Below are 26,383 nucleotides of genomic sequence, written 5' to 3'. Positions count from 1 at the left end.
ATTGCCAATATTAACATCTCTCTACTAGTCTTCTCCACCAAACAAAACTGACCTGGAAAACAAGACTCAAGATCACTGGACTACCTGAAAATCACTGGCAAAAATTCTGTTCAAACCTGTTTCCAGAATTGATAAATGAAACCTGTTCAGATCAATTAAAACCAGAGGGCAAAGGGCAAAAAGAAATAATCCATTGGCCACCTCCTGAGAAAAAAGAAATGAAAACTTCCAGCAATACCATAGGCAAAATCCTAAACTTCTAGATGAAAAAAAAGATATTTCAAATAGCCAGAAAGAAAGAGTTCAGGTAGCAAGGAACCATAGTTAATATAATATAAGACATGCCAGCTTTCAGAGATATCTTGGAATACGAAATTCCAAATGCAATGGATAAAAGCTTGCAACCAATAACTTATTATGTGAAACAGCGTAAATTTCCTGTGGAGGAAAAATTGGCCTTTAATAATGTAGTTGGCTTTAAAGCATTGCTGATGAATAAAAAATCAAAAAATTAAATTTTAGATAATTTAAAATTATTAATATGTAAAAAGACATCAAGAGATAACCATAAAGGTAAATAACTCTGAACGTTAGAAGGAGACACACAATGATGAAGTGTTTATATCCTATTAAAGTTGACAAAAAAATTTTCTTCCAGCATCCGAATATACTCGAGAGTTATAGAAGGAGTTAAATGAGACAGAAAGTCTGGGTGATTTTGTTCTATGTTGATGGTCTTAGAAGAGAGAAAAGGGAAAGAATGTCTTTGGGAAGAAAGGAAGAGGAAGAGTAAACTTACTATCTCACGTAATAGGCTGCGTGAAATGAAAAATATATTAAAAGACAGGAGTGTTGAACTTATATGGGTGACCCATGAACCTCCCTCTCATCTGAACCAGAAACAAGGATTTTACACACACACACACACACACACACACACACACACACACACACACACACCTTACTTGTATTTGTAGCCCCACAGTTTAGCACAGTGTGTACCATATTGTAAGCACTTAAAGCACTTCATAAATGCTTTCGCTATTCATCTCTGTGAAAAAAAAAGAGGGAGGCCTTTGACAGCACTTGTCTTAACTCCAATCATCTTCTGTATCCAGTTAACCATCAAGCTGCCTCTTGAGAAAATAAAAGGCAGTTAAAAATTAAACTGCAAAATAAAATAAACTTTAATCTGGAAGAGGTAAAGTCAAAGTATCTCTAATGAAACTGAAGGTGTTACCTGATGAAAGTTGTTTTCCACCTAAATCCTGTATGATGCTGAGAAAATCTCGTTGAGGAGAGAAGGAGCATTTGGTTCTTCCTCAGGTTTGTCCTTAATATTTTCTGATTAAAATGTCCATTTTGGACTAAGGGGACCTTCCCCCATCCTCTTTATCTAAGCAATACCTAATTTACTGAGCCTCTCTGGTAAAGAACTTTATCCAAAGGTGAGAGGGGAATATTATGCAGCTGTGACACTGATTCCTTACATTTTACCCCCTCAAAAGTAGGTAAAGAGGTAAAATAGGAGAAGAAGTGAATGATTATTCTAGTGGAGGTCAGTGGTTTATAAACCACAGTGACCACTGGCTTAGAAACACCTCCAGAACACATCATAAGACTTGAAGGTCACTTTTGGCTATTAAGTTCTACTTTCAAAACGCCAGGGTCTCCCGGGATGAATTCTTTAGACACCTAAATGACCCCTGAAAAAATGTCTTTTTGATTGCCAAGAGAGATTTGGAAGAAACAGTTTGGTGGGGCTGTAGGATACCAGACAGCCAAAGTATGGTATGCGGACAATGAATGTGCATGAAGTTGAATACTTAATAAAATTGATAATAATGATGATGATGATGATGATAAACTAACTTCTACATAGCACTTCAAGGTCTCCAAGAACTTTACAAAATATAATCTTATGTGAACCCAGGGATCTTGGTTCAAATCCTGGCTCAGATACTTATTAATTGTGTGCCAAAGGGCAATATAGGGAGGGAGAGAGGGAAGTAAACATTTAAAAATGCCAGGCACTGCTCTAAGAGCGCTTTACAAATATTATCTCATTTCCTCCTCATAATAACCCTTCAAGTTAGGTGCTATTATTATTCTCATTTTGTAGCTGTTCATGTGTTTTCAGTTGCGTCTGACTCTCCATGACCCAATTTGGGATTTTCTTGGCAAAGATACTGGAGTGGTTTGCCATTTCCTTCTCCAGATCATTTTATACATGAGGAACCTGAGGTTCAGTGACTTGAGGTTAAATGACTGAGGTTAACTGAGGCAAAGAGGGCTAAGTGACTTGCCCAGAGTCACACAGCTGGTAAATGTGTGAGACCAAATTTGAACTGTGATCTTCCTGACTCCACGCCTAGTGCTCGATCTACTGTGACAACAGCTGTCTCTAATTAACTTAAATTTTAGATTCCTGAATCTTTTAAAAGGTAGAAGAAGCAACACCCAAAAGAGAGTCTACACCTGATCTGACTTCCACTGGCCAGGAGCAACTGACCACTGGGGTGATGAGCTGAGGCTGGTGAGGGGATCTGGATAACAAAAGGGGAGTGGGTACCTATGTTAGGAGAAAAAGGAGGCCCAAAGAACATGAAAACCCTGTACCTGCACGATGGGGTAAGAAATGACAACAAAGAGGTAGCAGAGCTGCTCAAAGCTTATTTTATGTCTATTTGGTCTGCTGAAAAGTGAATGACTTTTGTACCGGAAATGATGGTGCAAAATTTGTAATACCTAACAAAGGAATCCCTCTCATGGAAGCCCTGGGAAGTTCTAGTCCCTATCATTGTTCAGGAACTTTCTGTACTCTGTTTTAAAGGTCACGATTCTCTGTTTTAAGGTAAAATATTAGTTTCCCTGTCTTTTTATTAAAAGTTGCTGGAATCATTAGTATAAGGTAGAACCTGGTGGTGATCTGGGCATCTCTTAAAGGACCCACAAGGGAAACCAATGAAGTGTTGAATATGGAAACCTTGCTATTTTAACAATAGAAATAACACAGGTAGTGATTTTAAAATTCTACTGCACTAGCTGGAAAGGGAATCAGAAAATGGACAACTGAGATTAGAAGAGGAACAATAGCCTTGAAAGAACTGAAGAACCAGCACCGTCTGGCCGTTATGTAATGCAGAGACCCATGATACCAAAAATAAGAGGAAAACCGCCGAGAAATGCCATCTGAGAGTCACAAACCAAAGTCCAAAAATGAAACTCTCTCTGTCATTACCTGGAACATCTAGGCATTGCAGTAGGTAGTGTCAGGCTCCAAGCCGGGACCACTCACCTTCTTCAGTCCAAATTCAGACACTTACTTGCTGTGTGACCCTGGACACGTCACTTCACCCTCTTTGCCTCGGTTTCCTCACCTGCAAAATGAGTTGAACAAGAAAATAGAAAACCACTCCATTATGTTTGCTAAGAAAACCCCAAATGGGGTCATGGAAAGTCAAACTCAACTGAAACAAATGAATAACAAAAACTAGCCTGATCAGAGCAAGGCATGACAAAGAGAAATCCAAAGTTGAAGGGAACCTCCTACAAGTACTTAGGATGCAAAACTGCCCAAGGCTCTTAGAGCTGCTGGCTGTCAGTCAGGTTCAATGTCAGGGAATTCTACTTGTCTCTTGATTGCCTGGGGCCATAGGTTTTAACCCTGGAAGTGCCACAGGATAATCTGGTTCAATCCTTTCATTTTACCCAGAAGGAAGATGAGGACTACAGAAGAGTAGTGACACCTCTAAGGTCACACAGCCAATACAGAGCCAGGCCAAGGTCCTCTCACTCCAGATCCAATGCCCTTTCCCACTCTACTGTTCTGCCATTCTAAATACATTTAAATTTAAATAAATACATTGATGGGGTAGCCTCAGGCCAAACACTTGACAGGTACTAGCTCTGTGACCCTGGGCAAGTCACTTAACTCCAATTCCCTAAAATAAACAAATAAAAAAATAAATAAATAAATACATTAGTAAATAACTAAATAAATATTTATAACTGAATCCATAAATAAATAAATAAATGAATGAATGTATCAATAAAGAAATAAGTAGATAGATAGATAGATAAGTGAATCAAATAAATTGTTACATAAATAAATAGATGAATAAATAGATAAGCAACAAACAAATAAATAACTTGATACAGTGAGATTTCAACTGACAATAGTTCAATGTTAGTGAGGAAGGCAGCTACTTTTACTTTGTGTTTCTTTTCATTCACACTCCAATTTACTGTGATATACCATTTATGCTAATGATACCTAATGTTTATGCACAACTATATTTACAACTTGTTTATCTTATGTCAAAAGTGTAATTGCTAGTTTCTTTCTTGATTAATTACCTGCACAGAGGAAAAGCTTCCTGGGCCACAGGGCAATGCCCAAAGTATCAGGGGTCATATGGGCCCCTTGCTGTCCCTTGAGCACAACTCTCTGTATTCCAACTCCAGGTATTTGTTCTGGCCATCCCCTATGTCTGTAATGCTATCCTTTCTTACCTCAGTGCACAGGCTTTCCTGGCTTCCTTCAATCCCAAGTAAAATCAGCTTCCCCATGAAGCCTTTCCTAACCCCTCTTAATTCTAGTGCTCTGTTATGTCCATTAATCCTGTATATACTCAACATATACACTACTGTCTTTCCCATGAGATTGTGAATTCCTTGAAAGCTGGGACTATTTTGGGTTGACTTGTTTATTTGTTTCTTTGGGGACTGGCCTTTCTTTGCATGTCCAGTGCCTGGAACACAATAAATAAGCATTTAGTTAATGATTGTTGACTAACTGACCATTTGCACATTTACAAATGGCAACTTATGACAGTTCAAAAAACATGCCCAAGATATAACAGCCTCTGGAATGATATTCATACATATTTAAACATGTAGAGGACAACAAACATCACAGAGTTGATTATAATTTACACGATTATCAAAATGCATCTTAACTGTCAAAAATATGAATTTTAAAAGGCCAGCATGTGGGCTTTTGTGATGGTGGACAATGAGGATGATTGAGACAAAAGTACCCAGATGCCTGAGTCATGAGAAAGTTTTATTTCAGAACTGCAGATGGCTGTGGACATTGTTCTTTCAGGAGGTGAAAGTCAACCCCTGGGAAAAGAGCAGCGTGATGGATTCTTTGGACAATGCCAGCTCCTATGTGAGGGAGAACACCAATCCGCAGGAAGAGGATGGAAGAAAGCAGCAGCACCCAAAAGTGAAAAGTAAGGTCATAAAGTGCCATCCTCCCCACTCAAGCATGACTGCCTGAAGAGCTCTTGAATTCAGCCCAATTCATTTCAACAAATTTATTGGTTATGTCCTGGATGCAAAAAACTCTGCTAGGAACTATGGAAGATGCAGAGAGGGATAAGAAACATTTCTTGTTCTCATGGAATTTTACAATTCAGCAATGAATGAATGAAATCATATTTATTGAGTGTTTACTATGTACCAAGAAGTGAGCTGAGTGCTAGGGATACACATACAATGTCAAAGACAGTCCTTGTCCTCAAGGAACTTATGTATTATTAGACCAAGACAACACAATAAGAGGAATGCTGGTCAAAAGGGTATTTTGGTTTGGAAATGATTGTCACAATAGCTAGTACTTATATAATGCTGTAAGTATTATCTCATTTAATCCTCACAACCTTGCAAATTTATTATCCCCATCTTATAGATGAAGGGCTGAAGGGGTTAAGTGACTTGCCAAGGACTCACATAGTTGTCTGAGGCAAGAGTGGAACTCAGGTCTTCCAAGTTCAGCATTCTATCCACTATGCCACCTAACTGTCAAATTTAAAGGGGGTATTTACATAAATTCATGAGTGTAGATTGACACACACTTCACAGAAATAATGACAGAATTTGACTATGGTTTCCTGAACTAGAAGGCCAGTGGGTTAGAAAGGTAGCAGAGGGAACACTCAAGATTACGTTCTCTCAGCCGTGGTCTCAGGTCTTGGTGGTGAAATAAATGAAAGGATGACAGGAGTAAAGTAGGAAGAAAAACTAAGATAGATAACAAATTACCATAACAGATGAGACAAAGTATGGTAAATAGGTATAGTAATGGATAGATATAGATAAATAGAAATAGTAATAGATAAAACAAAACATAGTCCATCAAACCACTTCCCAGATATCTCTATCCTTTCCAGGATCTGCTTCAATCCAGAACTGAAGGTCCCACCCCTGTGGTTCTGGATTCTGATTGGCAAGGTCCTAGCCTGGCGCAGTCTCAGGTTCATGGCCATCTTCATACCTTTTGGTGGTGGATATACTCCCATCCCCTTCTCACGAGCATATCCGCTCTACCTGTAGAACAGAAATTAAATGGATGCTACCATTTCTGGGAAATACACATCAATCAACCTTCCCCTCACTCCAATAATCATTCTCTCTTGACTTCTTGCTGCAAAACACTCCTCTCTGGCTCTTTCTATACCTTGTCTTTCCACATTTGAATATAAGTTCCTTCAAAGCAGGGACTGTCTTGTTCTTGTGTATTTAGCCCCAGTACAAAGCCTGGCACAGCAAGAGCTTCATAAATGCTTTTTTCATGCATTTATTCATTCCCTTATAAAAACACAATTTATGGCATACTGTAAGTGTTTGAAGAGAGGTACAAAGAAAGTACTTTGGGAATTTCTTAGATCATCCCCAAGTTTTATTTCTGTGGTTCAGGAATTCCAAAATTCCATTATCTCAGCACTGTTATTGGTCATGCTATCTCTCCTGATGTCTTATGACCTGTAACCCTAATTTTCCCCACCATAACTTCAAACACTTCCAGCCCTAGTTCTTTCCCAGGACATTGCCCTTACATTGGCCATACTGTTCTCCCTTCCCTATATCCACCTCTTGGTGAATCAATTTACCTCTGCTTCAATATCAACACTCAATCCTTTCCCCTTTATCTGATCAAGAGTCACATTTGCCGAACACCAACTTGGTTACTGACATCATCATCATCATCATCACCTTCTTCTTCTTCTTCTTCATCAGCAACAAAATTATAGCTAACATTTATATCATGCCTAGTATGAGCTAGGCACTGTGCTAAACACTTTACAAGTATTTTCTTATTTGATGCTTACAATAAACTTGCCGACAATCTGAGGTGCTATAATTATCCCCATTTTACAGATGAAGAAATAAGGCAAAGAGGAGTTCAGTGATTTGTCCAGGTCCACACAGCTAATAAGTGTCAGGAAGGTATCTTACTTCTTTCATATCTTCTTCAACCCCTCCTCAGCACTTATAAAAGCAGGGGCTTGACAGGCAAATGAAGAAAGAGTTCTTTATTCTATCAACCCCAATGCTCCATCTAGTGTTGAGCACGTATTATGTGCTCAGAGGAATGGAGTGACAGAAATTGATCTGATTGATGAAGTAAATTAGTGACAAGGTTAATTAATGATGAAGTTCATTAACAACCCAAGCTCAGTGTTGTTTTTCATTCATCTCCAAGTTATTAGGAATCATCATATAGGCACTTCTGTCTGCTTAGGATTAGTCCTACAGTTTCCAGAAAGAACAGAAGGAAGGACACTCTGAAATCTAGCTCTTACTTGAAATAGTGTGTAAGGAAGGACACATTCAATTCAATAAGCCCAAAAGGAAATCACAGATCCATACAAAATGTTCATTTGTGAGAAGCCCCTATCCCAAGATTTAATGTGGCCCTGTAAACTCAAAACTTTGTGGAGAGAGAGAATAATTCAGGAAGAATGTATGAACTGTGCTGTTGATGTGTGTGCTTACACCTTCTATCAACATCTTTTGATGAAAGAATAAAGGCTTTATCTTTTAACATTGAAAACCTTGACCAGCTACCTCATGGTCATCCGCTCTGTATTAGTATAACAAACCGCTCATTCCTCCAAATTCTCCAGCTCTGGTGACAGTGTGTAGTCACAATGTAATGTTATTGAGCATCCTCTAATAGTAAGTGCTTGGTGCCTATTTGAAAAAGGAATGATCAGTTTATTAGCCAACTAACCACCGTCGGCTTTCCAAACCTTTTCATCCCTCCTCAGCCCTCTTCTAGCTCTCCTTTACCTCATCCTCAGCTGGGAAGCTTGTCTCATATTTAAGTGAAAAAATTGGGACCACTTGCTCAGAACTCATTCTCCCCTCCTCTTCCTCTCATATCACTCAGATATATTCCCCTCTATTTCCCCCTCTATCCCTCTTTCACTTGAAAAGGTCATCCTACTCCTTTTCAAAGTAAGACCCTGTAAATGCAAAAGCAATTTCCTTCCATCCCTTCTTCTCTACCAGATTGCCCTTTCTATCTTCCCCATCCTCTCACTTATCTTTAATATCTCCCAATCTACTAGGTGCTTTCCCATTGCCTAGAAATCACTTTCCTTCTCTTTACTTATCTTGCCTCTCTAATCCTCAAAAAAAAAAAAAAAGATCCACCTATCCCTGTTAAGTCATTTTATCTCTCCTTCCTTTTATAGCTGAACTCCTTTCCTCTCACTCTCAACTATCTGGACAATGTCTTCAAGCCTCATCATTCAACTAACATTGTTCTTTCCAGAGTTACCAATGATGTCCTTAATTTCCAACTCTAATGGCCTTTTCACAATCTTCATCCTTTTGGACCCCTCCACATCCTGTGACAAAGGCAATAGTCTTCTCCTTGATATTCTCTTCTCTCTAGGTTTTTGTGACAGTGATGTCTCCCTGTTCTCCTCCTACGTGTCTGACCACTCCTTCTCAGTGTCCTTTACTGGATCTTCATCCAAGTCATGACCACTAACCATGAGTGTCCTCCAAGGCTCTGTCTTGGGTCCTCTTATCTCTATATACTATTTCATTTGACTTCCATTTCATCAGCTCCCATGGATGCAATTACTCTCTCTATAAAGATGATTCTTAGATCTATTTATACAGTCTCAACCTCAAGTTTTACATCCTCAACTGCCTTTTGGACATCTTATACCCAAAATGACCAAAACAAAACTCATTATCTTTCCCTTAAAGTTGTTTTCCTCTGTCTAGCTTACCTATTAATGAAAAGGATGCCACTAATCTTCTACTCTCCTAAACTCAAACATGTAGGGAGTCCTTGACTCCCTACTCTCTCACCACCACCACCCCTGCATATCTCATCAGTTGCCAAGGCCTATGAATTTTACCTTTCTAACGTCTCTCACATATGTGCCTTTCTCTCCTCTGACACTGATAGTACCCCCTTAGTGGCCCCATCACCTCATGCTTGGTCTATTTGCATAGACTGCTGCTTGATCTCCCTGTCTCAGGTCTCCCCACTCTGGCCCATCCTCTCCTCAGCTGTCAAATTCATCTTTCTAAAGTTGAAGCCTGACTGTCTCTCTTTCTCTCCCTCTCTCTCTTCCTCTCTCTTTCACTCTCCCTCTCTCTCTCTCTCTCTCTCTCTCTCTCTTCTCTCTCTCTCTCTCTCTCTCACACACACACACACACACACACACACACACACACACACACACACCCCATTCAATAAACTAGAGTATCTCCCTATAACCTCAAGGATCAGGTATGAAACCCTCTGTTTGTCTTTTAAAGCTCTCGATAATCTGGCCAATTTGTACCTTTCCTTTCTTCTTAAACCTTTCTCTTGCCTTCTTCTCTACAAACTCTGTGATCGAATAACTCACTGGGCTCCTTGCTATTCCTGCAACATAACAGTACATTTCCCATCTCTGAGCATTTTCATTGACTCTCCCCCATATCTGGAATGTTCTCCTTCCTGATCTCTACTTCCTAGTTTCCCTGGCTTGCTTTGAATCTCATCTACTCTCACCTTCTGTAAGGAGACTTTCCTGGCTCTCCCTTAATCTTAGTGTCTTCAATCTGAGATCCTCTCTAGCTTTTTCTCTCTTTATCCTGTTTGCACATAGTTTTTGCATGTTGTCCCCTCCCCTCATTAGACTATGTGCTCCTTGAAAGCAGAAACTGACTTTCTATCTTTCATAGTATCCCCTAAGTTTACACAGTGCCTGGCACAGAGCAGGTGCTTAATAAATGTTTGTTGATTTGGCCTAACTAGACTTGAATAGTTTCTTCTATATCCACCACAAATACTCAGTATAGTTCCAGGCACATGGTAGTTGTTTTGTTAAATCCAGCCTCACTCCCTCCTGAGCTTCAGTCCCACATCTCAAGTGCCTACTGAACATTTCAGACTGGTTTCTCCAGTAAAATTTTGAAAAGTAGCATCTCTTAAAACTGAATCCATTATCTTTCCCTCAAAGGTCTCTACTTCCAAACTTCTTTCTGTTGAAGGAGCTGCCAATTCCTTCAAGTCTGCCAAGTTTGTGACTTCAGCGTAACCTTTTAATGTCTCACTCCACATATTCAATCAGTTGCCAAATTTTTACCTTTTCCTCCTTCATATTTCTCACATATGGCTCCTTTTTATTCCTCCTCACACAGCTAACAACTTAGTTCAGGCCCTCGTCATCACTCGCCTATGTTAGACAAAATCCTAACAAAAGACCTATCTCCTCACTTCAATTTTCTCACTACTCCAGTCCATCCTACACATTGCTCTCAAAATAATGCTCCTTAAATACAACTGGACATCATGTATCACTCTGCCCCCTGCACTACAGTGGCCTTTTATTGCCTTTAGGATAAAATATAAACTTCTCTATTTAGCAGTGAAACTCCTTCATAACTTAGTCCTTTGAGACTAATTAGATGATTACTTCCCCTCACACATTCTGTGATCCAAGATACAACTACATTGGATTTCTCTGTGTTCTTCACACAAGATACTCCTCCCATCCCTGTGCCTTTGCAGTGTCAGTCCCACATTCCTGAAATTCTTTGCATCCTTACTACCACCTCTTGGAGTCACTCACTTCCTTTAACACACACCTCAAGCATCATCTTCTTTATGAAGTCTTTTCTAATCCCCCCAAGGTTAGTATCCTCCTTCCAAATCTATCTTGGGTTTATCTAATTTTACTGATTTTTATTTATTCACTTTATATTTTTGCAGTGTATATTTTTGTATGTACTTTTTTGTTTTCCTCATTAGGATATAAGTTCTTTGTGAGTAAAGATTATTTCATTCTTTAGACTTGTATCCCTACCACAGTGCCTAGCACATGGTGGACACAGTATTTGTTGATGGAATGATTGATTAAAAAATATAACACTAGAAAGTTCATCTTATAAAATCATTATAGTCTTTGTGGGGTCCACCTCTAATTTTTTTTGGTGCGTCAGTCAGGGTTAAGTGACTTCCCCAGGGTCACAGAACTAGTAAGTGTCAAATATCTGAAGCCAGATTTGAACTCAGATTCTACTGACTCCAAGGCCAGAGCTCTATCCCTTGTACCACCTAGCTGCCCCCATCTCTAATTTTTTTAATAAAATATTTGTGAAGAAATAAGCTGCATTTTTCTCAAAGCACATGTATTCATTAAAGTTTATCTATAGAGGATAAAGTTATTATGTCTTGGGAAGAATGTTGCTGGCTTTCATCCATTACTGGCATGCCTATCATAGGAAGCAGAGTTATGGGATCTTCCAACATGCTCCATCCATTATTGACCACAGGTACATATAATTAGCTGTTTCAGTTGGAGTGTATTATTATAAATAAAAGTTCATTTAGGTTTTCGTTGTCAAAACCCTACTGCCAATTACCTATTAGTCATTCTTGGTCTGTCCCTTCTGGTCCCAAGATCTTTCTCCTTGGTATCTCTGCTTTTTTTCTACTACAAGTTAAAATCATCCAATCAATCCCGAGCTGCAGTCCTATCCCCTTAATTTTTTTTTCTTTTTCCCTATTTATCTGTCCAAATCTTTTAAAAAATCCAAGTCACGTGATAAGTTCCTTTTGCAGCCATATCAATATTCAAATCAGGCTTCTTAATCTGGAGTCCATGAACATATTTTTTTAATATCTCGGTAACTATATTTCAATATGATTACTTTCCTTGGTAATCCTATGGATTTTATTTTACACATTTAAAAAATTCCTGAGAAGATATCTGTTCATGCCACCAGGATGACAAAGGAATTCATGGTATGAAAAAGGTGAGAAGCCACAAATCTAGATAATTCCCCCTTTGCCTCCTCATTTGAAAACACTGTGAATCTTCAGAATTTTATTCTTGACAGTTTTGCATCTGCCCCTAGGCTAACTTCCCACTTTAAAATCTTTGTTCATGAACCCCTACATGTCCCTTCTCTTCTCTTTTTGAAAATCTTCTATCCCTAAATCTAGAGTGCCTCCTAGATTATGCCTAGGTTTCATTCTCTCTCTCTCTCTCTCTCTCTCTCCCTCTCTCTCTCTCTCTCTCTCTCTCTCTCTCTCCTCCCTCTCTCTCTCTCTCTCTCTCTCTCTCTCCTCTCTTCTCTCTTCTCTCTCTCTCTCTCCTCTCTCTCTCTCTCTCTCTCTCTCTCCTCTCCTCTCTCTCTCCTCCTCTCTCTCTCTCTCTCTCTCCCTCTCCTCTCTCTCTCTCTCTCTCTCTCTCCTCTCTCTCCTCTCCTTCTTCTTCTCTCTCCCTCTCTCTCTCTCTCTCTCTCTCTCTCTCCTCTCTCTCTCTCTCTCTCTCTCTCTCTCCCTCTCTCTTCTCTCTCTCTCTCCTCTCTCTCTCTCTCTCTCTCTCTCTCTCTCTCTCTCTCACACACACACACACACACACACACACACACTTGATGGTTACTTTCTACCCCACCCCACTTTTGAGGTTCCTATCATTACCACTACAGCAACCACTTCCTCCTTCTTACCGAAAATAAAGCCCAGAATGGAATTTCCCTTTATTGGTTCCTCCACATTTTGAAAGATGAAATTAATATCAAGCCTAACAAAAAAAAATAATGATAATGGAACTGCTCTGTTCAGGCAGAGATTTCCATCAAATGTCCAGATAATCAAAGTCTCCCATGACTACTTATACTTCCCTGTAGACCAAGCTTCTGACTTGTTCCTCAAATTCCTTCTTTCCGTCAAGGCAGTTTCTCGAATCTACTCAGATGACAACATCAGTTCTAGTTCTACCAAATGCCTATGCTGCTTTCTGATCCTGGTACTAGATTTCTCCCCATACATCTCTTTTGTTGAATCCTCCACTTCTTCCTAACCTCTCAATTTGAATTTTCTGCAAAGTTCTTTCCCTCATCCTCCTTGTTTATCTTTCTATACTTTGTCCCTTTGCCAAATTCACTTACTTCTTTGGACTTAACCATATCCAAATGATTCCCAGTCCTATATTGTCATCATTAACCTTTATCTTCAGCAGCAGACATACATCTTCAACTGTCTATAGGATAGCTCCACCTATAGGACACTTCCACCTATTGGAATGTCTCAATAGCATCTAAAACTCAACATGTCCAAAGCCAAGCTTATTCTTGTTTCATCCTGACTTCATTATTTGTATCAGTGATTTTACATTCATCTGACATTCTGTGTTTCAAAATCAATATGTCATCTACCACCTAACTCCACTTCTCTTTTCTATGATACTCATTTGTCTAGATGGCAACCAAAAACTATGTAAATCTAAATAGAAATGGAACAATCCTATGACAGATTTTGTGACATATTTTGTTAAAAAGAAAATTAATCTGTTTATACAATTACTACATGATTGTTGTCTTGGTCTCTCTCGAAGGTTTCTGTTCAGTAAGATATGGCGTGGCCATCATGATACATTTCTGTAATCTAATAATAACCGCACAATTTGCCAGTCTGAGTATTGCCATTGTTGCCATGGTGAACCACACAGACCAGTCAAATCAATCCAATGTTTCCACAAAGAGACATCCTGGTGCCGCTGCAGATATAGGGGTAAGTCAATGGCAGCTCCAACTTTTTCCATTCATTTAAACAATAGACATTTCTTGTACCTACTATATATGAAACATACATTGGTGTAGACACTAGACTAATAATAAATTAGACAAGATCCTTGCCATTTAAGAGTTTTTGATCTAATTGGTAATATATATGTGTACTGTTAGACTAGATGGACACTGAGATCTCTTTATAATCTAAAGTTCTCTGATTCTGGGACATTAAAAATACATCAATAAATAAGGAATGTCAGAATGTAAGTATGTAAGAATTCAAAATGCTCCAACATCTGATCAGGGAAAAAATCACATGAGGGATAAGCTTCATGGATGCCATGCCTTTTGAGTTGAACCATGAATGTCTTAAGGACTGATATCAGGATGAGTAAGTATTGGTGAAGGGAATATTGTCAACGAAGGGATGAAAACATGAAACATGCTATTTTGAGGAGATGACAGATAGTTCAATTTGACTAGAGTAAAGAGTGCATAAGGGAATAGTGGAGGCAGCTACATAGAATGTAATGAATAGAGCACTAAACATGGAGTCAGGAAGACCTGAATTTAAATCTGACCTCAGACACTATCTGTGTGCCCATAGGCCAGTCACTTAACCTCTTTCAGCCTCAGTTTCCTCATCTATAAAATGAAGATAACAATAGCACCTACTTCTCAGGGCTGTTGTGAAGATCAAATGAGACAATATTTTGGAAAGTGCTTTCCAAATCTTAATCTACCTATATAAATACCACCTATTGTATAAGGCAGGAAATGTAATTTGGAACACGATGCTGGAGGGTCCTGAAAGCCAGGCACATTAACTATATTCAGAATAGAATGGAGAGCCATTAAATGTTTCTGAGAAATGGAATGACATAATCAGTGTTGTGTATTAGGAAGAATAACCTAGATGGAACATATTGGATGAAATGGAAGGAGAAAGTAGAAAAACAAAGGTCAGTGAGAAGAGTTAAGAGGATATTGTAAGTCCCTGGGAAGAAATGACGGCCTAAAGTGGAATGCTGGCAGTACAAACAGAAAATAGGGGGTAGAGGTAAGAAATAATGTAAGGAGAGAATTGGAAGAAAATGATACCCAATGGGAACTATGTCTGAAGGACATCAAAGAATCACAAATGCCTACAAAGCTATGAGAATGCCTAACTGTTTGTAATTAGGGAAATGATCATGCTGTTGATAGAAACAGGAAAGACAAAGAGGAGCCAGGAGATTGTAAATGGTGAGTTCCATTTAAGAAAAGTTGATCTTGAGCTGCCCCTTTACCAGGGACAAAAGACACCCAAAAAGTTGTTGTTCTTTGTGTTTCATTCTCTAAGAGGACCATGACATCAGGAGGACAATGCCATGACTTGTAAGTGAATGGGGGTTAAGTAAGGGAGGGCTGTGCAAGGTCACCAGCCTCACTTTCTCCTCTGGTGCCATCTGGGTCCAGGGGCAAAATAGAAAGACAATTGTACAGTAGAAAGACTATTGTACCACAGAACCCTATGATCATAGGTTCAGAGCTGGAAAAGACTTTAAGTTCACTTTGCCCAGGGCTTCTTAACCTGAAGTACATGAATTTAGTTTTTCAGAAGTATTTTGATGACTGTATCTCACCATAATTTGTTTCCTTTGCAATTATAAGCATTTTATTGTGTGCACTTAAAAACACAATTTTGAGGGGCATCTAGGTTGCATTGGAGTCAGGAGGACATGAGTTCAAATCTGGCCTCAGACACATCACATTTACTAGCTGTGTGACCCTTGGCAAGTCACTTAACCCCAATTGCCTCACTAAAAAAAGAAAAGCCAAAAAACAATACAAAGACACAATTTTTAGAGGGGGTTCGAAGGTATCACTGGACTGCCAAAGGAGTCCATGAAACAAGAAGAGGTCAGGAATTCCTAATCTAGTTTAATCCCTTCCTTTTGTAAGTGAGGAAACCTAAGCCTAGACAAGGTAAGTGATTTGCCTGATGGAACAAAGCCAGGATTTAAACCCAGGCACTTTCTTCACCCCAGTGTAGTGTTATTTATTTAGGAGTCAACTTCATAGAAGTGAGAGTAATAAGCAGCAAGAATGGAATGAGCTCACCAGGGGCAAAGGGCAAGGGAGAGAACAGAAGAGAGCTAAATACAGACTCATCAGGAATGCCCATATGAGGTGATCAGCAGGAGAAAAGAGGATGCAGAGAAACAGAGCACGAGAAGGTGAAAGGGCAAGGAGAATAATACCTCATGCTACAAGAACATTAGGGGAGGGGCCCTCAGACACAGCAGTCAGGTTAAAGTATAATAGGTCCAAGAAAAGGTTACTGCATCCAGAACCACAAAGGTAATGCCCCGTGGGTTCAGATTCACTCAGACCACATCTGAAGTATTGCATATAGATCAGGAAGCTACATTTTGGACAAGACAGATAAGTTGGAAAATGTCACCAGGAGGGCAGCCAAAATGTTGAAGGAGTCAAGATCGTGTTGTGTGAAGACCACCTGAAGGAACTGAAGATTTCTAGCATGGGGAAAGAGAAGACAACTGAAATCGTGATAGCCATCATGAATATATGTGAAATCCTTTCATTTTTTAGAGAGATTAGACTTATTCTCTCTGGATCCAGGAAACAGAACTTAAAGCAATAGATAGAACTCACAAAAAAAAAATGCAGATTTAGGCTCAAGATAAAGAAACCTTTCCTACTTTCCTAAATCTGTTTTCTAGGGGCAGCTAGGGGGTGCAGTGATAGAGCACTGGCCCTGAAGTGAGGAATACCTCAGTTCAAATCCGACCTCAGACCAAACACTTCACATTTACTACCTTTGTGACCCTGGAAAAGTCGCTTTACCTCAATTACCTAAAAAAAAAAATTCAAAAGAATATTTTTCCCCTAAAAAATTTAAGACTAATACGCTGCCACAGGAGTCTTGAAGGTGTATGTGCATGTATCTAAGTAGCATTATTGCTGTTGTTGAGTTCTTTCAGTCATGTCCAACCCTTCATGACCCCTTGTGGGGTTTTCTTGGAAAAGATACTGGAGTGGCTTGCCATTTCCTTCTCCAGCTTATGAGGAAACTGAAGTAAACAAGCTTAAGTGACTTGCTCAGGATCACACAGCTAGTAAGTGTCTGAGGTGAGATTTGAACTCAGGTCATCCTGACTCTAGGGCAGGTATTCTGTGCACTGTGGTGCCACCTCGTGGCCCAGTATGTAGTTTTCTACATTACTATTACTATAATTGCAGAAGGTTTTTCTATGACTTATCCCAAAGATTTCAACAAGTGTCTAAAAGTAGCTCAGTCATCTTCTTCCACCATAATATTCCATTCCCCCTACCTTTGAACATTTGTATTGACTGAAATACATCTTTACCTCTTTGAGTCCTTAATTACTCTCAAGCCCCAACTATAACACCACTTTCTCTATGAAGCCTTTCCTGATGATCTCCTATGTTCTAGAGTCTCCCCCTCAAATTACTTTGTATGTATTTTGTATATGCTTATATACAATATCCATATATTGATCTCCCACTGCTCCTCCCACTCAACCAGGCTTACATTGTCACCCTCAACATCTCACCCAGATTTCCTCCACATGTCCAACTTGCCCCCAAGTTTAATCATTTCGATCTTCACAACATCTATTATATACATCCGTTCTCCAGACTCATTTAGCCTTGTGAAGGTTTTCATCCCTTACACTATGAATATTGCAATAGTGTTTTTGTGGATTTCCCTGCCTGAAGCCTTCTTTCTACTTTTCCAATTTTTCTAGAGTTTACTCACACCCTGACCGCCATGCACTCTAAATCAAGTTACAATGGCATTCTTGCTCCTCAAACTGGCTCTCATACCTTAAATATTCTTCCTCCTAATCTCTGCCTCCTGGATTTCCTGGCTTCCTCCAAGACTCAGCTCAAAACCCAACTTTTCAAAGAGGCCTTTCCTGCCCTTTCCCCATTTCCTTACATCTATAAGTAAGTCAATAGTCGGTAAGATAATAAATATGTACTAAGTGCTTACTATGTGCCACACACTCTGCTAAGCACTGGGGATACAAAGAAAAATAAAGACACTCTTTGATTCTAAGGAGTTCAGAGTCTAATAAGTGAGACAACATGCATGACTATATACAACCAAGCTATACATATCTAGCTACCTATCTGACAAATCAGAGATAATCAACACCAGGGAGGCATTAGACTTGAAAGGAACTGGGAAAGGCTCCCTCTAGGTGAGATTTTAGTTACAACTTGAAGGAAGTCAGGAAAGCCAGAAGGTAGAGATGAGGAAGGAAGAAATTTCAGGTTGTGGAAAGCCAGTGAAAATACTCAGGGTAAAGACATAGAGTGTTTTGTTCAAGGAACACCAAGGAAGTCAGTATAACTTGATCGCAAATTACAAGGGGGAGTGTAAGGTATAAAAAGAGTAGAAAAGTGGGAAGTGGGCATGTTATTAAACCCGCCAAGATGTCACTTCCAGATTCCAGCCCAGACTAAAGCCTGCAGGGAAATAATCAGGGCAGGATTTTCCAGAGCAAAGGGGAGGCTGCAGTTCTGTTCCTCTGAACCTGCAGAACTCTCCAACTAATTGATAGTGGCTGAGTACAGTAGCAGTCTTATGAAACTCCAACAAAAGGCAAATCCAAAGGTGTGTTGCTTGGACTCAAACCCAGGTTAGAAACATGCAGTGCTCATCAGGAGGTCAGAGATCAGATTTTGGTACACTGGAAGCTCTAAAAGTTTATGGGTCCTCAGACTATACTGTACCCAAGAGATTGGAAAAACACAATACTCAATACACCCCAAGAAAGTAGCAACAGAAGGAGTCCAGACATTCTCTACAGATGTGTGTAGAGCCCAGCCCTAATATCAGTTCTAAAGTCAGAAAATAGAGGAGTATAATGAGCAAACAAAGAAACCATATCCTACTATTAAAAGGTATTCTGTTGACAAGGACAAGACACAAACTGAGGAAAGAAAGACTCCAAAACTTTGGCAAGCAAAGTCTCAAGGACTGATGCAAATTCAGTTAGAATTCTTAGAAGAGATGAAGTAAAAGTTTTTATGTTATTTTATTTTATTTTTTGATAAAAGCAGGTAAGTGGAGAGAGGATTCTGGGAAGATGGTGAAGTAGGTCAGAAAATTTCAAGCTTTCCAGATTTCTTCCACAAAGAAGACAAAATAGTGCCTCAGGAAGAATGTAGAGCAGTAAAAATAATCAAGAGTTGGAACAGAACAGTGGTCCTCCTTGGACCATTGGAGAAGATCCAAGGTTTGGTCCCTGTGAAGTAAATACCTCCAGGCTACTTCCACTGAAACAGCAAGCAACAATCCCTGGGGCCACCTGTGTTGGGAGGTAGCCTTGGCTCCAGCCACAGGAATTTTCACCTCCCAGACAGTGTGAGGAGTTGGGTATCTGAGCAAGGGGAAGATTGAGGGAACCTCTGCTGATAAGGGACACCAGGCCCAGCTATGCTGCTGAGATACACACTGGGTGAGAAGGAACCCGAACACGCACTGGTGAGTGCAGGGATGCCCCCTGGCTGTGGACACTTGCAGGAGAGAGAAGTTCTTGATTTCTGTTCCAGGCCAGAGGGGAGAACTGAAGGAGGACCTGAGGACAGAGACACCATCCCCCATATCCCAGGACTGGAGGTAATCATAATAACAAGATGCTATAAATTAAAAAAAAAAATAAGCAAAGGAGAATGAACTCCACCATAGAAAGTTGCTATATGAGTAGAGAAGACCAGGGTTCATCTTCAGAGGAGGATAGTGAAGAAAAAGTAATCCTCTCCTACCCCAAACAATAATGTGAAATGGTCACTTGCCCAAAAATAATTCAATGAAGAATTTTAAAAAAACTGTAAAAAATAAAATATGAGAGAATGAGGAAAAATTTTAAAAAATAAGAACAATCCAAGAAAAAACAAGATTGTGAAAAGAAAGTCAACCAACTACAAAAGGAGATCCAGAATCTTAAGAAAGAAAATAATTCCTTGAAAATTAGAATTGGGCAAGAGGAAGCCAGGGAAGTTAAGAGACCAAGAAATAACAAAACAAAATATAAAGAATGAAAAAATACAAGAGAAACGGAAACATCTCATAAGAAAAAACAATCTAATCTGGAGAACAGTTCAAGAAGAGAAAACATAACCGTAATCAGACTACCTGAAAACTGCAATGAGAAAAAGAATCTTGATACAATAATACAAGATATTTCTTAAAGAAATATTAAAGAAAATTGTCCTGAAGTGTTAGAACAAGAGGGGAAAGTAGAAATAGGAAAAATCCACCAAACACCATCTGAAACAGATCCTATGAGGAAAATCCACAGGAATATCATAGCTAAATTCTGAGACTCCCAGCTCAAGGAGAAAATATTATGAGCAACAAAAAAAAAACATTCAAATATGGCAGAGCCACAATTAGAATCACATAACACCTAGCAGTGGCTACATTAAAAGACCACAGATCTTGGAATACTGTATATGGAGGAGCAAAAGAACTGGGGTTGAGGCTGAAAATAGAATATCCAGCAAAGTCAAGCATAATCTTGAATGAAAAGGGGGGGGGCATTCAATGAATTGCCAGACTTTCAGGATTTTGTTGCAAAAAGACCTCAACTCAATAGAAAGTTTGACATACAAGATCCAAGAGAAACATAAAGTAAATATCAAAGACTTATTATAAGGGATTCAATAAGAACAGAGTATTTACTTTTTGTATGAGAAAATGTAGGGGCAGCTAGGTGGCACAGTGGATAGAGCAGTGGCCCTGAAGTCAGGAGGACCTGAATTCAAATCTGGCCTCAGACCAAACACTTGACACTTACCAGCTGTGTGACCCTGGGCAAGTCACTTAACCCGAATTCCCTAAAAAAAATGTACATTATATTCTAAGATTATTATTAGTATTTGTGTAGATCGAAAGAAATGAGGTACAGCTGAGCATGATTTGATACTAAAAAGTAAACCGTCTAGGAGAAGATAAAAAGTGTAATTACTTTATAAAAATGAGGTGTGAGATGAAGAACTGAAACAGAATAATTAGATGGGGGAGGAGGGCTGTGAGTTCTGGAACCCTATTCTCATTGCGAATGGGTTAAAGAGGGAACAATACATATACATCTAGAAGGTCATAAAAGTTTATAAATTCAGGAAGAAATAAGAGGCTAAGGTAATAGGGAGGGGAGAAGATAAGGGAGGGATTTTAGGGTAGGGGAGAGAATAAGGGAAGGATCTTTGTTTGGGGTAGGTTAAAATAGGAGGTCAAGCTAGCAGGTAGAGGTAAAGTAGAGGAGTCAGGAAGGATAGGAAATAAGAGATACACATAAACAGGAGTAGAATTTACTAGGGAAAAAATGTACATTGTAGTCTAAGATTATTATTAGTATTTGGGTAGATTGAGAGAAATGAGTAGAGCTGAGCATGATGTGATACTAAAAAGTAAACCGTCTAGGAGAAGATAAAAAGTGTAATTACTTTATGAAAATGAGGTGTGAGATGAAGAACCGAAACAGAAGAATTAGATAGGGGAGGAGGGCTGGGAGTTCTGGGACCCTACTGTCATTGGGAATGGGTTAAACAGGGAACAATACATATATATCTAGAAGGTCATGAAAGTCTTATAAATTCAGGAGGAAATAAGAGGCTAAGGGGATAGGGAGGGGAGAAGATAAGGGAGGGATTTTAGGGTAGGGGAGAGAATAAGGGAAGGATCTTTGTGAGGTGTAGGTTAAGTAAAAGGAGGTCAATCTAGCAGGCAGAAACAAAATAGAGGATCAGGAAGGATAGGAAATAAGAGACACACATAAACATAAAATAAAGATCAGGAGTAGAATTTATTAGGGAAAAAAGCAGGGATAGTAATCATTATCTCAGACAAAGTTAAAACTAAAATAGACTTAATCAAAGACAAAAATAGGGAAACTATGCCATACTAATAAATATTGTTTTAGGCTACTTAAAATAACTAGATAGCATAAGGTTGGAATATTGATATGGTATAGGAAAAATGAGTTGATGGACTTAGAAAAACATGGAAAGACTTGGACTTATGAAGGAAGATGTCCTCCACCCTCAGAGAAACAAAGGACAAAAACGTATAATGTAGTCTCACATGAACATATATGAATGTATATGTCTACATACAAGTATGATTATAGGTATCTAAGTATATGTATGTGAATATAAGTATATATACATATGTATATATATGTATATATATTTGTGTATGTGTGTATATATGTTTATGTATATATATATATATATATATACATATACATACATGCACAGATACACACACATATCTGTGCGTAATTGTAGCCTTCTAAGCGGAGGAAGGGGGGAAAAAAGAACAAAGTAAAAAAGTACACAGCAGAAAACAAAAGAAAACTTACAAGGAAGCAAAGAAAAGATGGACAGCTTTCAGCTCATGGCCTAGTATTTATTATATAGGCTTTCTTGAAATGGAAATTTATTGCTCTATATTTTGAATCCTCTCTTATGTTCTACTAAGCACATTAAAAAAAATAAGGTAGGTGGCATAGTGGATAGAGTCCTGGGACTGGAGTCAGGAAGACCTGAGTTTAAAAATAGAACCAGACACATACTAGCTGTGTGATCCTGGGCAAGTCACTTAACCTCTGATTGTTTCTGATTCTTCATCTGTAAAACACACACAAAAAGGCACAAAACCTTGTTGAGAAACAAATGCCTTGAAAATTACAATGAGACAAACAGGAGATAATGACTCCATGAGACAACTAAAAATATTAAAACGAAGTCAAAACATTGAAAAATGGGGGGTAGTGGTGAAATAATGCATATCATAACAAGGATAAGTGAACTGGAAAAGAAATATAATTTAAGAATTACTAGACTACCATGAAAACCCAAAAAGAGTCTAGATATATCTGTTTCATGAAATCATAAAAGAAAACTGCCCAGATCTCTTAGAACAAGAGTAAAAAGTAGAAATTGAAAGAAATCACCAGTCACCTCCTAAAAGATCCATAAAGAAAACTCTCCAATACATTAAATCCAAAATCCAGAATTTCCGGGTCAATTGATCAATAAACATTAATTAAGCACTCATTACATGCTAAGTCCTAGGTGTGTAAAAAAAAAAAAGGCAAAAGACACTCCCTGATCTCAAGGGGCTTACAATTTAATGGGGAGACAACAACAACAACCAAAAAAGAAATCTACAAAGCAAGCTATTTACTGGACAAACAGGAAGTAATTAACAGGGGTATGGCACTGGAGTGAAAAGAGGTTAAGGAAGGCTTCCAGGAAAAGATGGAGGTCCTTTCTTGAGCTGAATTGTCAAGCATTCAAACTCTACTGCAGAGAGCGCAACTCAGATTTGCTGGCTGCATTGTTTCAATGCCAAACATGCATTTGTCTAAAAGAACTCACACAAGGCAAGTGCTCACATGGAGGTCAGAAGGAGCAACAGAAGGACATTTTAAAGGTGTTTTAAGAACTTTGTAATTGACTGTGAGACTTGGAAGACACTAGCACAGGTCCCCCCAGCAAGGCATCCCTGCATCAAAGAAAGTGCTATGCTTTGTGAGCAAAAGAGAATTGCAGTAGCTCAAAAGAAACATGAGATGCACACATTTAGAAACATCTCCACTCCAAATGTTCATATGAATCATCTGTGCCCAACCTATGGCAGAGACTTCCAAGCTCACATTGGATTCATCGGCTATAGTCAGACATACCGTACCTTGACCTTAACATAGTGATGTCAGTTTGATCCTTTTTGAAAATTATTGTTCGTTCTCAACCAAAGGAAGCCAAGGAAACCAGTAGCTTGACTTCAGGATGCCACATATTCCAGGAGTGGGAGTAAATGCCCAGAGTCAAGAGATGGAGGGTTTGTAGAACAGCCAGGAGGCCAGTGTCACTCCATCAAACAGTATTTGTCAAGGAGTAAGGTACAAGCAGGCTGGCAGGATAGGAGCCAGACAAGTGATGAAGGGCTTTGAATGCCAAACAGAGCATTTTGTATTTGATCCTAGATGCAATAGAGAGCTACTAAAGTTTATTGAGAAGAGGAGTGACATGATTGAACCTGAGATTTAGGGAAATCATTTTGATGGCTGAATGGGGAATGGATTGGAGTGGGGAGAGACTTGTTGTAGGCAGATCCACCAGCAGCTATTATGTGAGGGAATGAGGGTGGTACAGTGGAGAGAGCACTGTGCCCTAGTCAGAAAGACTCATTTTCCTCAATTCAAATCTGGCCTCAGACATTTACTAGCTGTGTGACCCTGCGCAGGTCACTTCACCCCATCTGCCTCAGTTTCCCCATCTCTAAAATGAATTGAAGAATGAAATGGCAAACCACTCTAGTATCTTTGCCAAGAAAATCCCAAATGGGGTCACAAAGAGTCAGACACAATTGAACAATAGCAACAATGAGGAGGGTCTGCACCAGTGTGAGGGTAGTGTTGGAGGAAAGAAGGAGGACTATATTAGAGACGCTTCACAAGTGAAATCAACAGGCCTTGGTAACAGCTTGGATATGGGAGTGAGGAGCCCAGAAGCCCAAGGGACTAGGAGGATGGTGTTCCTATGTTGTGTTTTGTTTCCTCTTTCTGGTGATTCCTCCAATTGGTTCTAATTCTTACTTGCAACATCACTAATGTGAAAATCTGTTTCATAGGAATGTATATGCATAGCCTATATGAGATTGTACACCATGGGGGTATGGAGGGAGTGGGAGAAAATTTTAAAATGCAGAAGTTTATGGAACTGATTGTTGATAAATCAAAATTAATTAATTTTTCAAAGAGTCATTTTCCTATTTTTCAGGTACCAGTATATGACTGGAACCCAGAAATCCAGGGTCTCCTCCTCAGTGCTATGCTCTATGGCTCATTTATTGCAACAATCCCAAGTGGTTATTTCTCTGGAGTTCTTGGAGGAAAGAAAATAGCTGGATTATCATTGCTTCTCTCCTCAGTTCTCAGCCTCTTGACACCATTAGCAGCAAACTTGGGACTGCCTTACTTGTTTCTAGTAAGGATAGTACAAGGCCTGTCTCAGGTACCAGCTCACCTTCAAAATAGGTGAGTAAGACAGATCATGCCTCAATTTCATTCACAGTTCAAAATGTCTTCTCATCTTGATTTCAGGGGATGAACTTCAGTGCTCTAGCTGCATTTTGGCCAAAATGGGCTCCACCACTGGAACGTACTCAACTAAGTACCATTGGTTTGTCTGGTAAAGACCCAATTATAACAGCTGTATTACATTTCTATCCCTCCGTATCTTTCCCACATCCATCTTGGTGTAAGAAAAAGAATTCTTGAAGGTAGGAACATAAATAAAATAGAATCACAGAAATTAAGACATAGAGAGCACATCAATGGTCATCTGGTCCAATTCATGCACAAAATTGGAATGCTAGAGACACAATACTTTGGTCCCCTTTCTTATTAATCTTAAATTTTGTGCAGATTGAAAATGCGAGTTATTCACACCCTCCTTAATTCCAATAGTTTGAAGAAAGCCCCAGAAACTTGAACTTCTAATGCTCTGACCCTGAACTTACTCTGAATCTTCAACTCAGGTACAACAATGGGAAATTTCATTGTGGTCATCGGGGGTGGTTTCCTCTGTAAGTCCCCAGGCTGGCCAAGTATCTTCTACATATTTGGTAAGTGACTTCATCTCAAATCCAACTGTTTCCATTTTTCAGGGTTTTACTCCTGGAAATCTGCATCCCTTATGATATCCATGTAGATTCCACATTAAAAGTTCATAAGTAATTAGGTTTGAAAAAGACAAGAAAGAATTTTACTCAAACTTCTAATCCAATGAGGAAAATTGGAGAAACTTAAAATAATCTTTTCGAGGTCACACAGTAAGTTAGTGGCTGAATCAATATAACTAGGTTGCCTTCATTCTTTGTCCAGTCCTCTGGCTACTAGAGCCCAGCTGATTCTAAAAGCAATATTAAAAAAAAAGTTAAAAACATTCTTGACCTGCCTATTTTGCGAACGTGCATTCAGTTGCTCAAGTAACTAATATTTATTAATTACCCACTATATGCCAGGCTCTGTGCTGAATGTTTCGAATATAAAGAAAGGCAAAAAGTAATCCTTGCTGTCAAGGCACTCATTGTCTAGTGAGAAGATGTAAGCAACTATGTATAAGCAAACTATTGATAGGATAAATTAGAAATAATCTCAGGGAGAAGTCACTAGAATTAAGAGGGATCTAAACCCTTTCCTGTAGAAGGTGGAATTTTTGCTAGGGGTAAGAGGCAGAAGCAGCTACATGGTACAGTGGCTAGAGTGCTGGGCCTGAGGTCAGGGACACTCACCTTCCTGAGTTCAAATCTGGCCTCAGACACTCACTAGCTGTGCGACTCTGGGCAACTCAATCCACCCTATGTGCCTCAGTTTCCTCATCTGTAAATAAACTGGAGAAGGAAAGAGCAAACTACTTCAGTATCTTTGCCAAGAAAACCCAAAATGGGGTCACAAACAGTTGGACACAATTGAAAAATACTGAACAACAAGAAGAAGAGATGAGG

At 39.2% G+C, this 26,383-nt stretch overlaps 1 protein-coding gene across 3 annotated transcripts in view; it reads left to right on the top strand.

The window, feature by feature from the left end:
* LOC110219743 (putative small intestine urate exporter) overlaps positions 1-26,383 on the top strand; it is a 107,823-nt gene that overhangs the window by 53,992 nt on the left and 27,448 nt on the right. For 2 of the 3 annotated variants that reach the window (XM_021003356.2, XM_021003360.2), the window contains exons 12-16: positions 5,111-5,240; positions 13,650-13,825; positions 24,655-24,888; positions 24,978-25,065; positions 25,415-25,501. In XM_021003356.2, coding sequence (XP_020859015.1) covers positions 5,111-5,240; positions 13,650-13,825; positions 24,655-24,888; positions 24,978-25,065; positions 25,415-25,501 — 715 coding nt within the window. The remainder of the gene's footprint in view (positions 1-5,110; positions 5,241-13,649; positions 13,826-24,654; positions 24,889-24,977; positions 25,066-25,414; positions 25,502-26,383) is intronic. The other variant, XM_021003359.2, reaches the window with a different exon arrangement.

The sequence above is a fragment of the Phascolarctos cinereus genome, unplaced genomic scaffold (assembly GCF_003287225.1).
Source record: "Phascolarctos cinereus isolate Bilbo 61053 unplaced genomic scaffold, phaCin_HiC Scaffold_726;HRSCAF=1367, whole genome shotgun sequence".
NCBI lineage: Eukaryota > Metazoa > Chordata > Mammalia > Diprotodontia > Phascolarctidae > Phascolarctos > Phascolarctos cinereus.
Note: the sequence above shows the minus strand (reverse complement) of the source record. Positions and strands in the feature narration are given on the sequence as shown.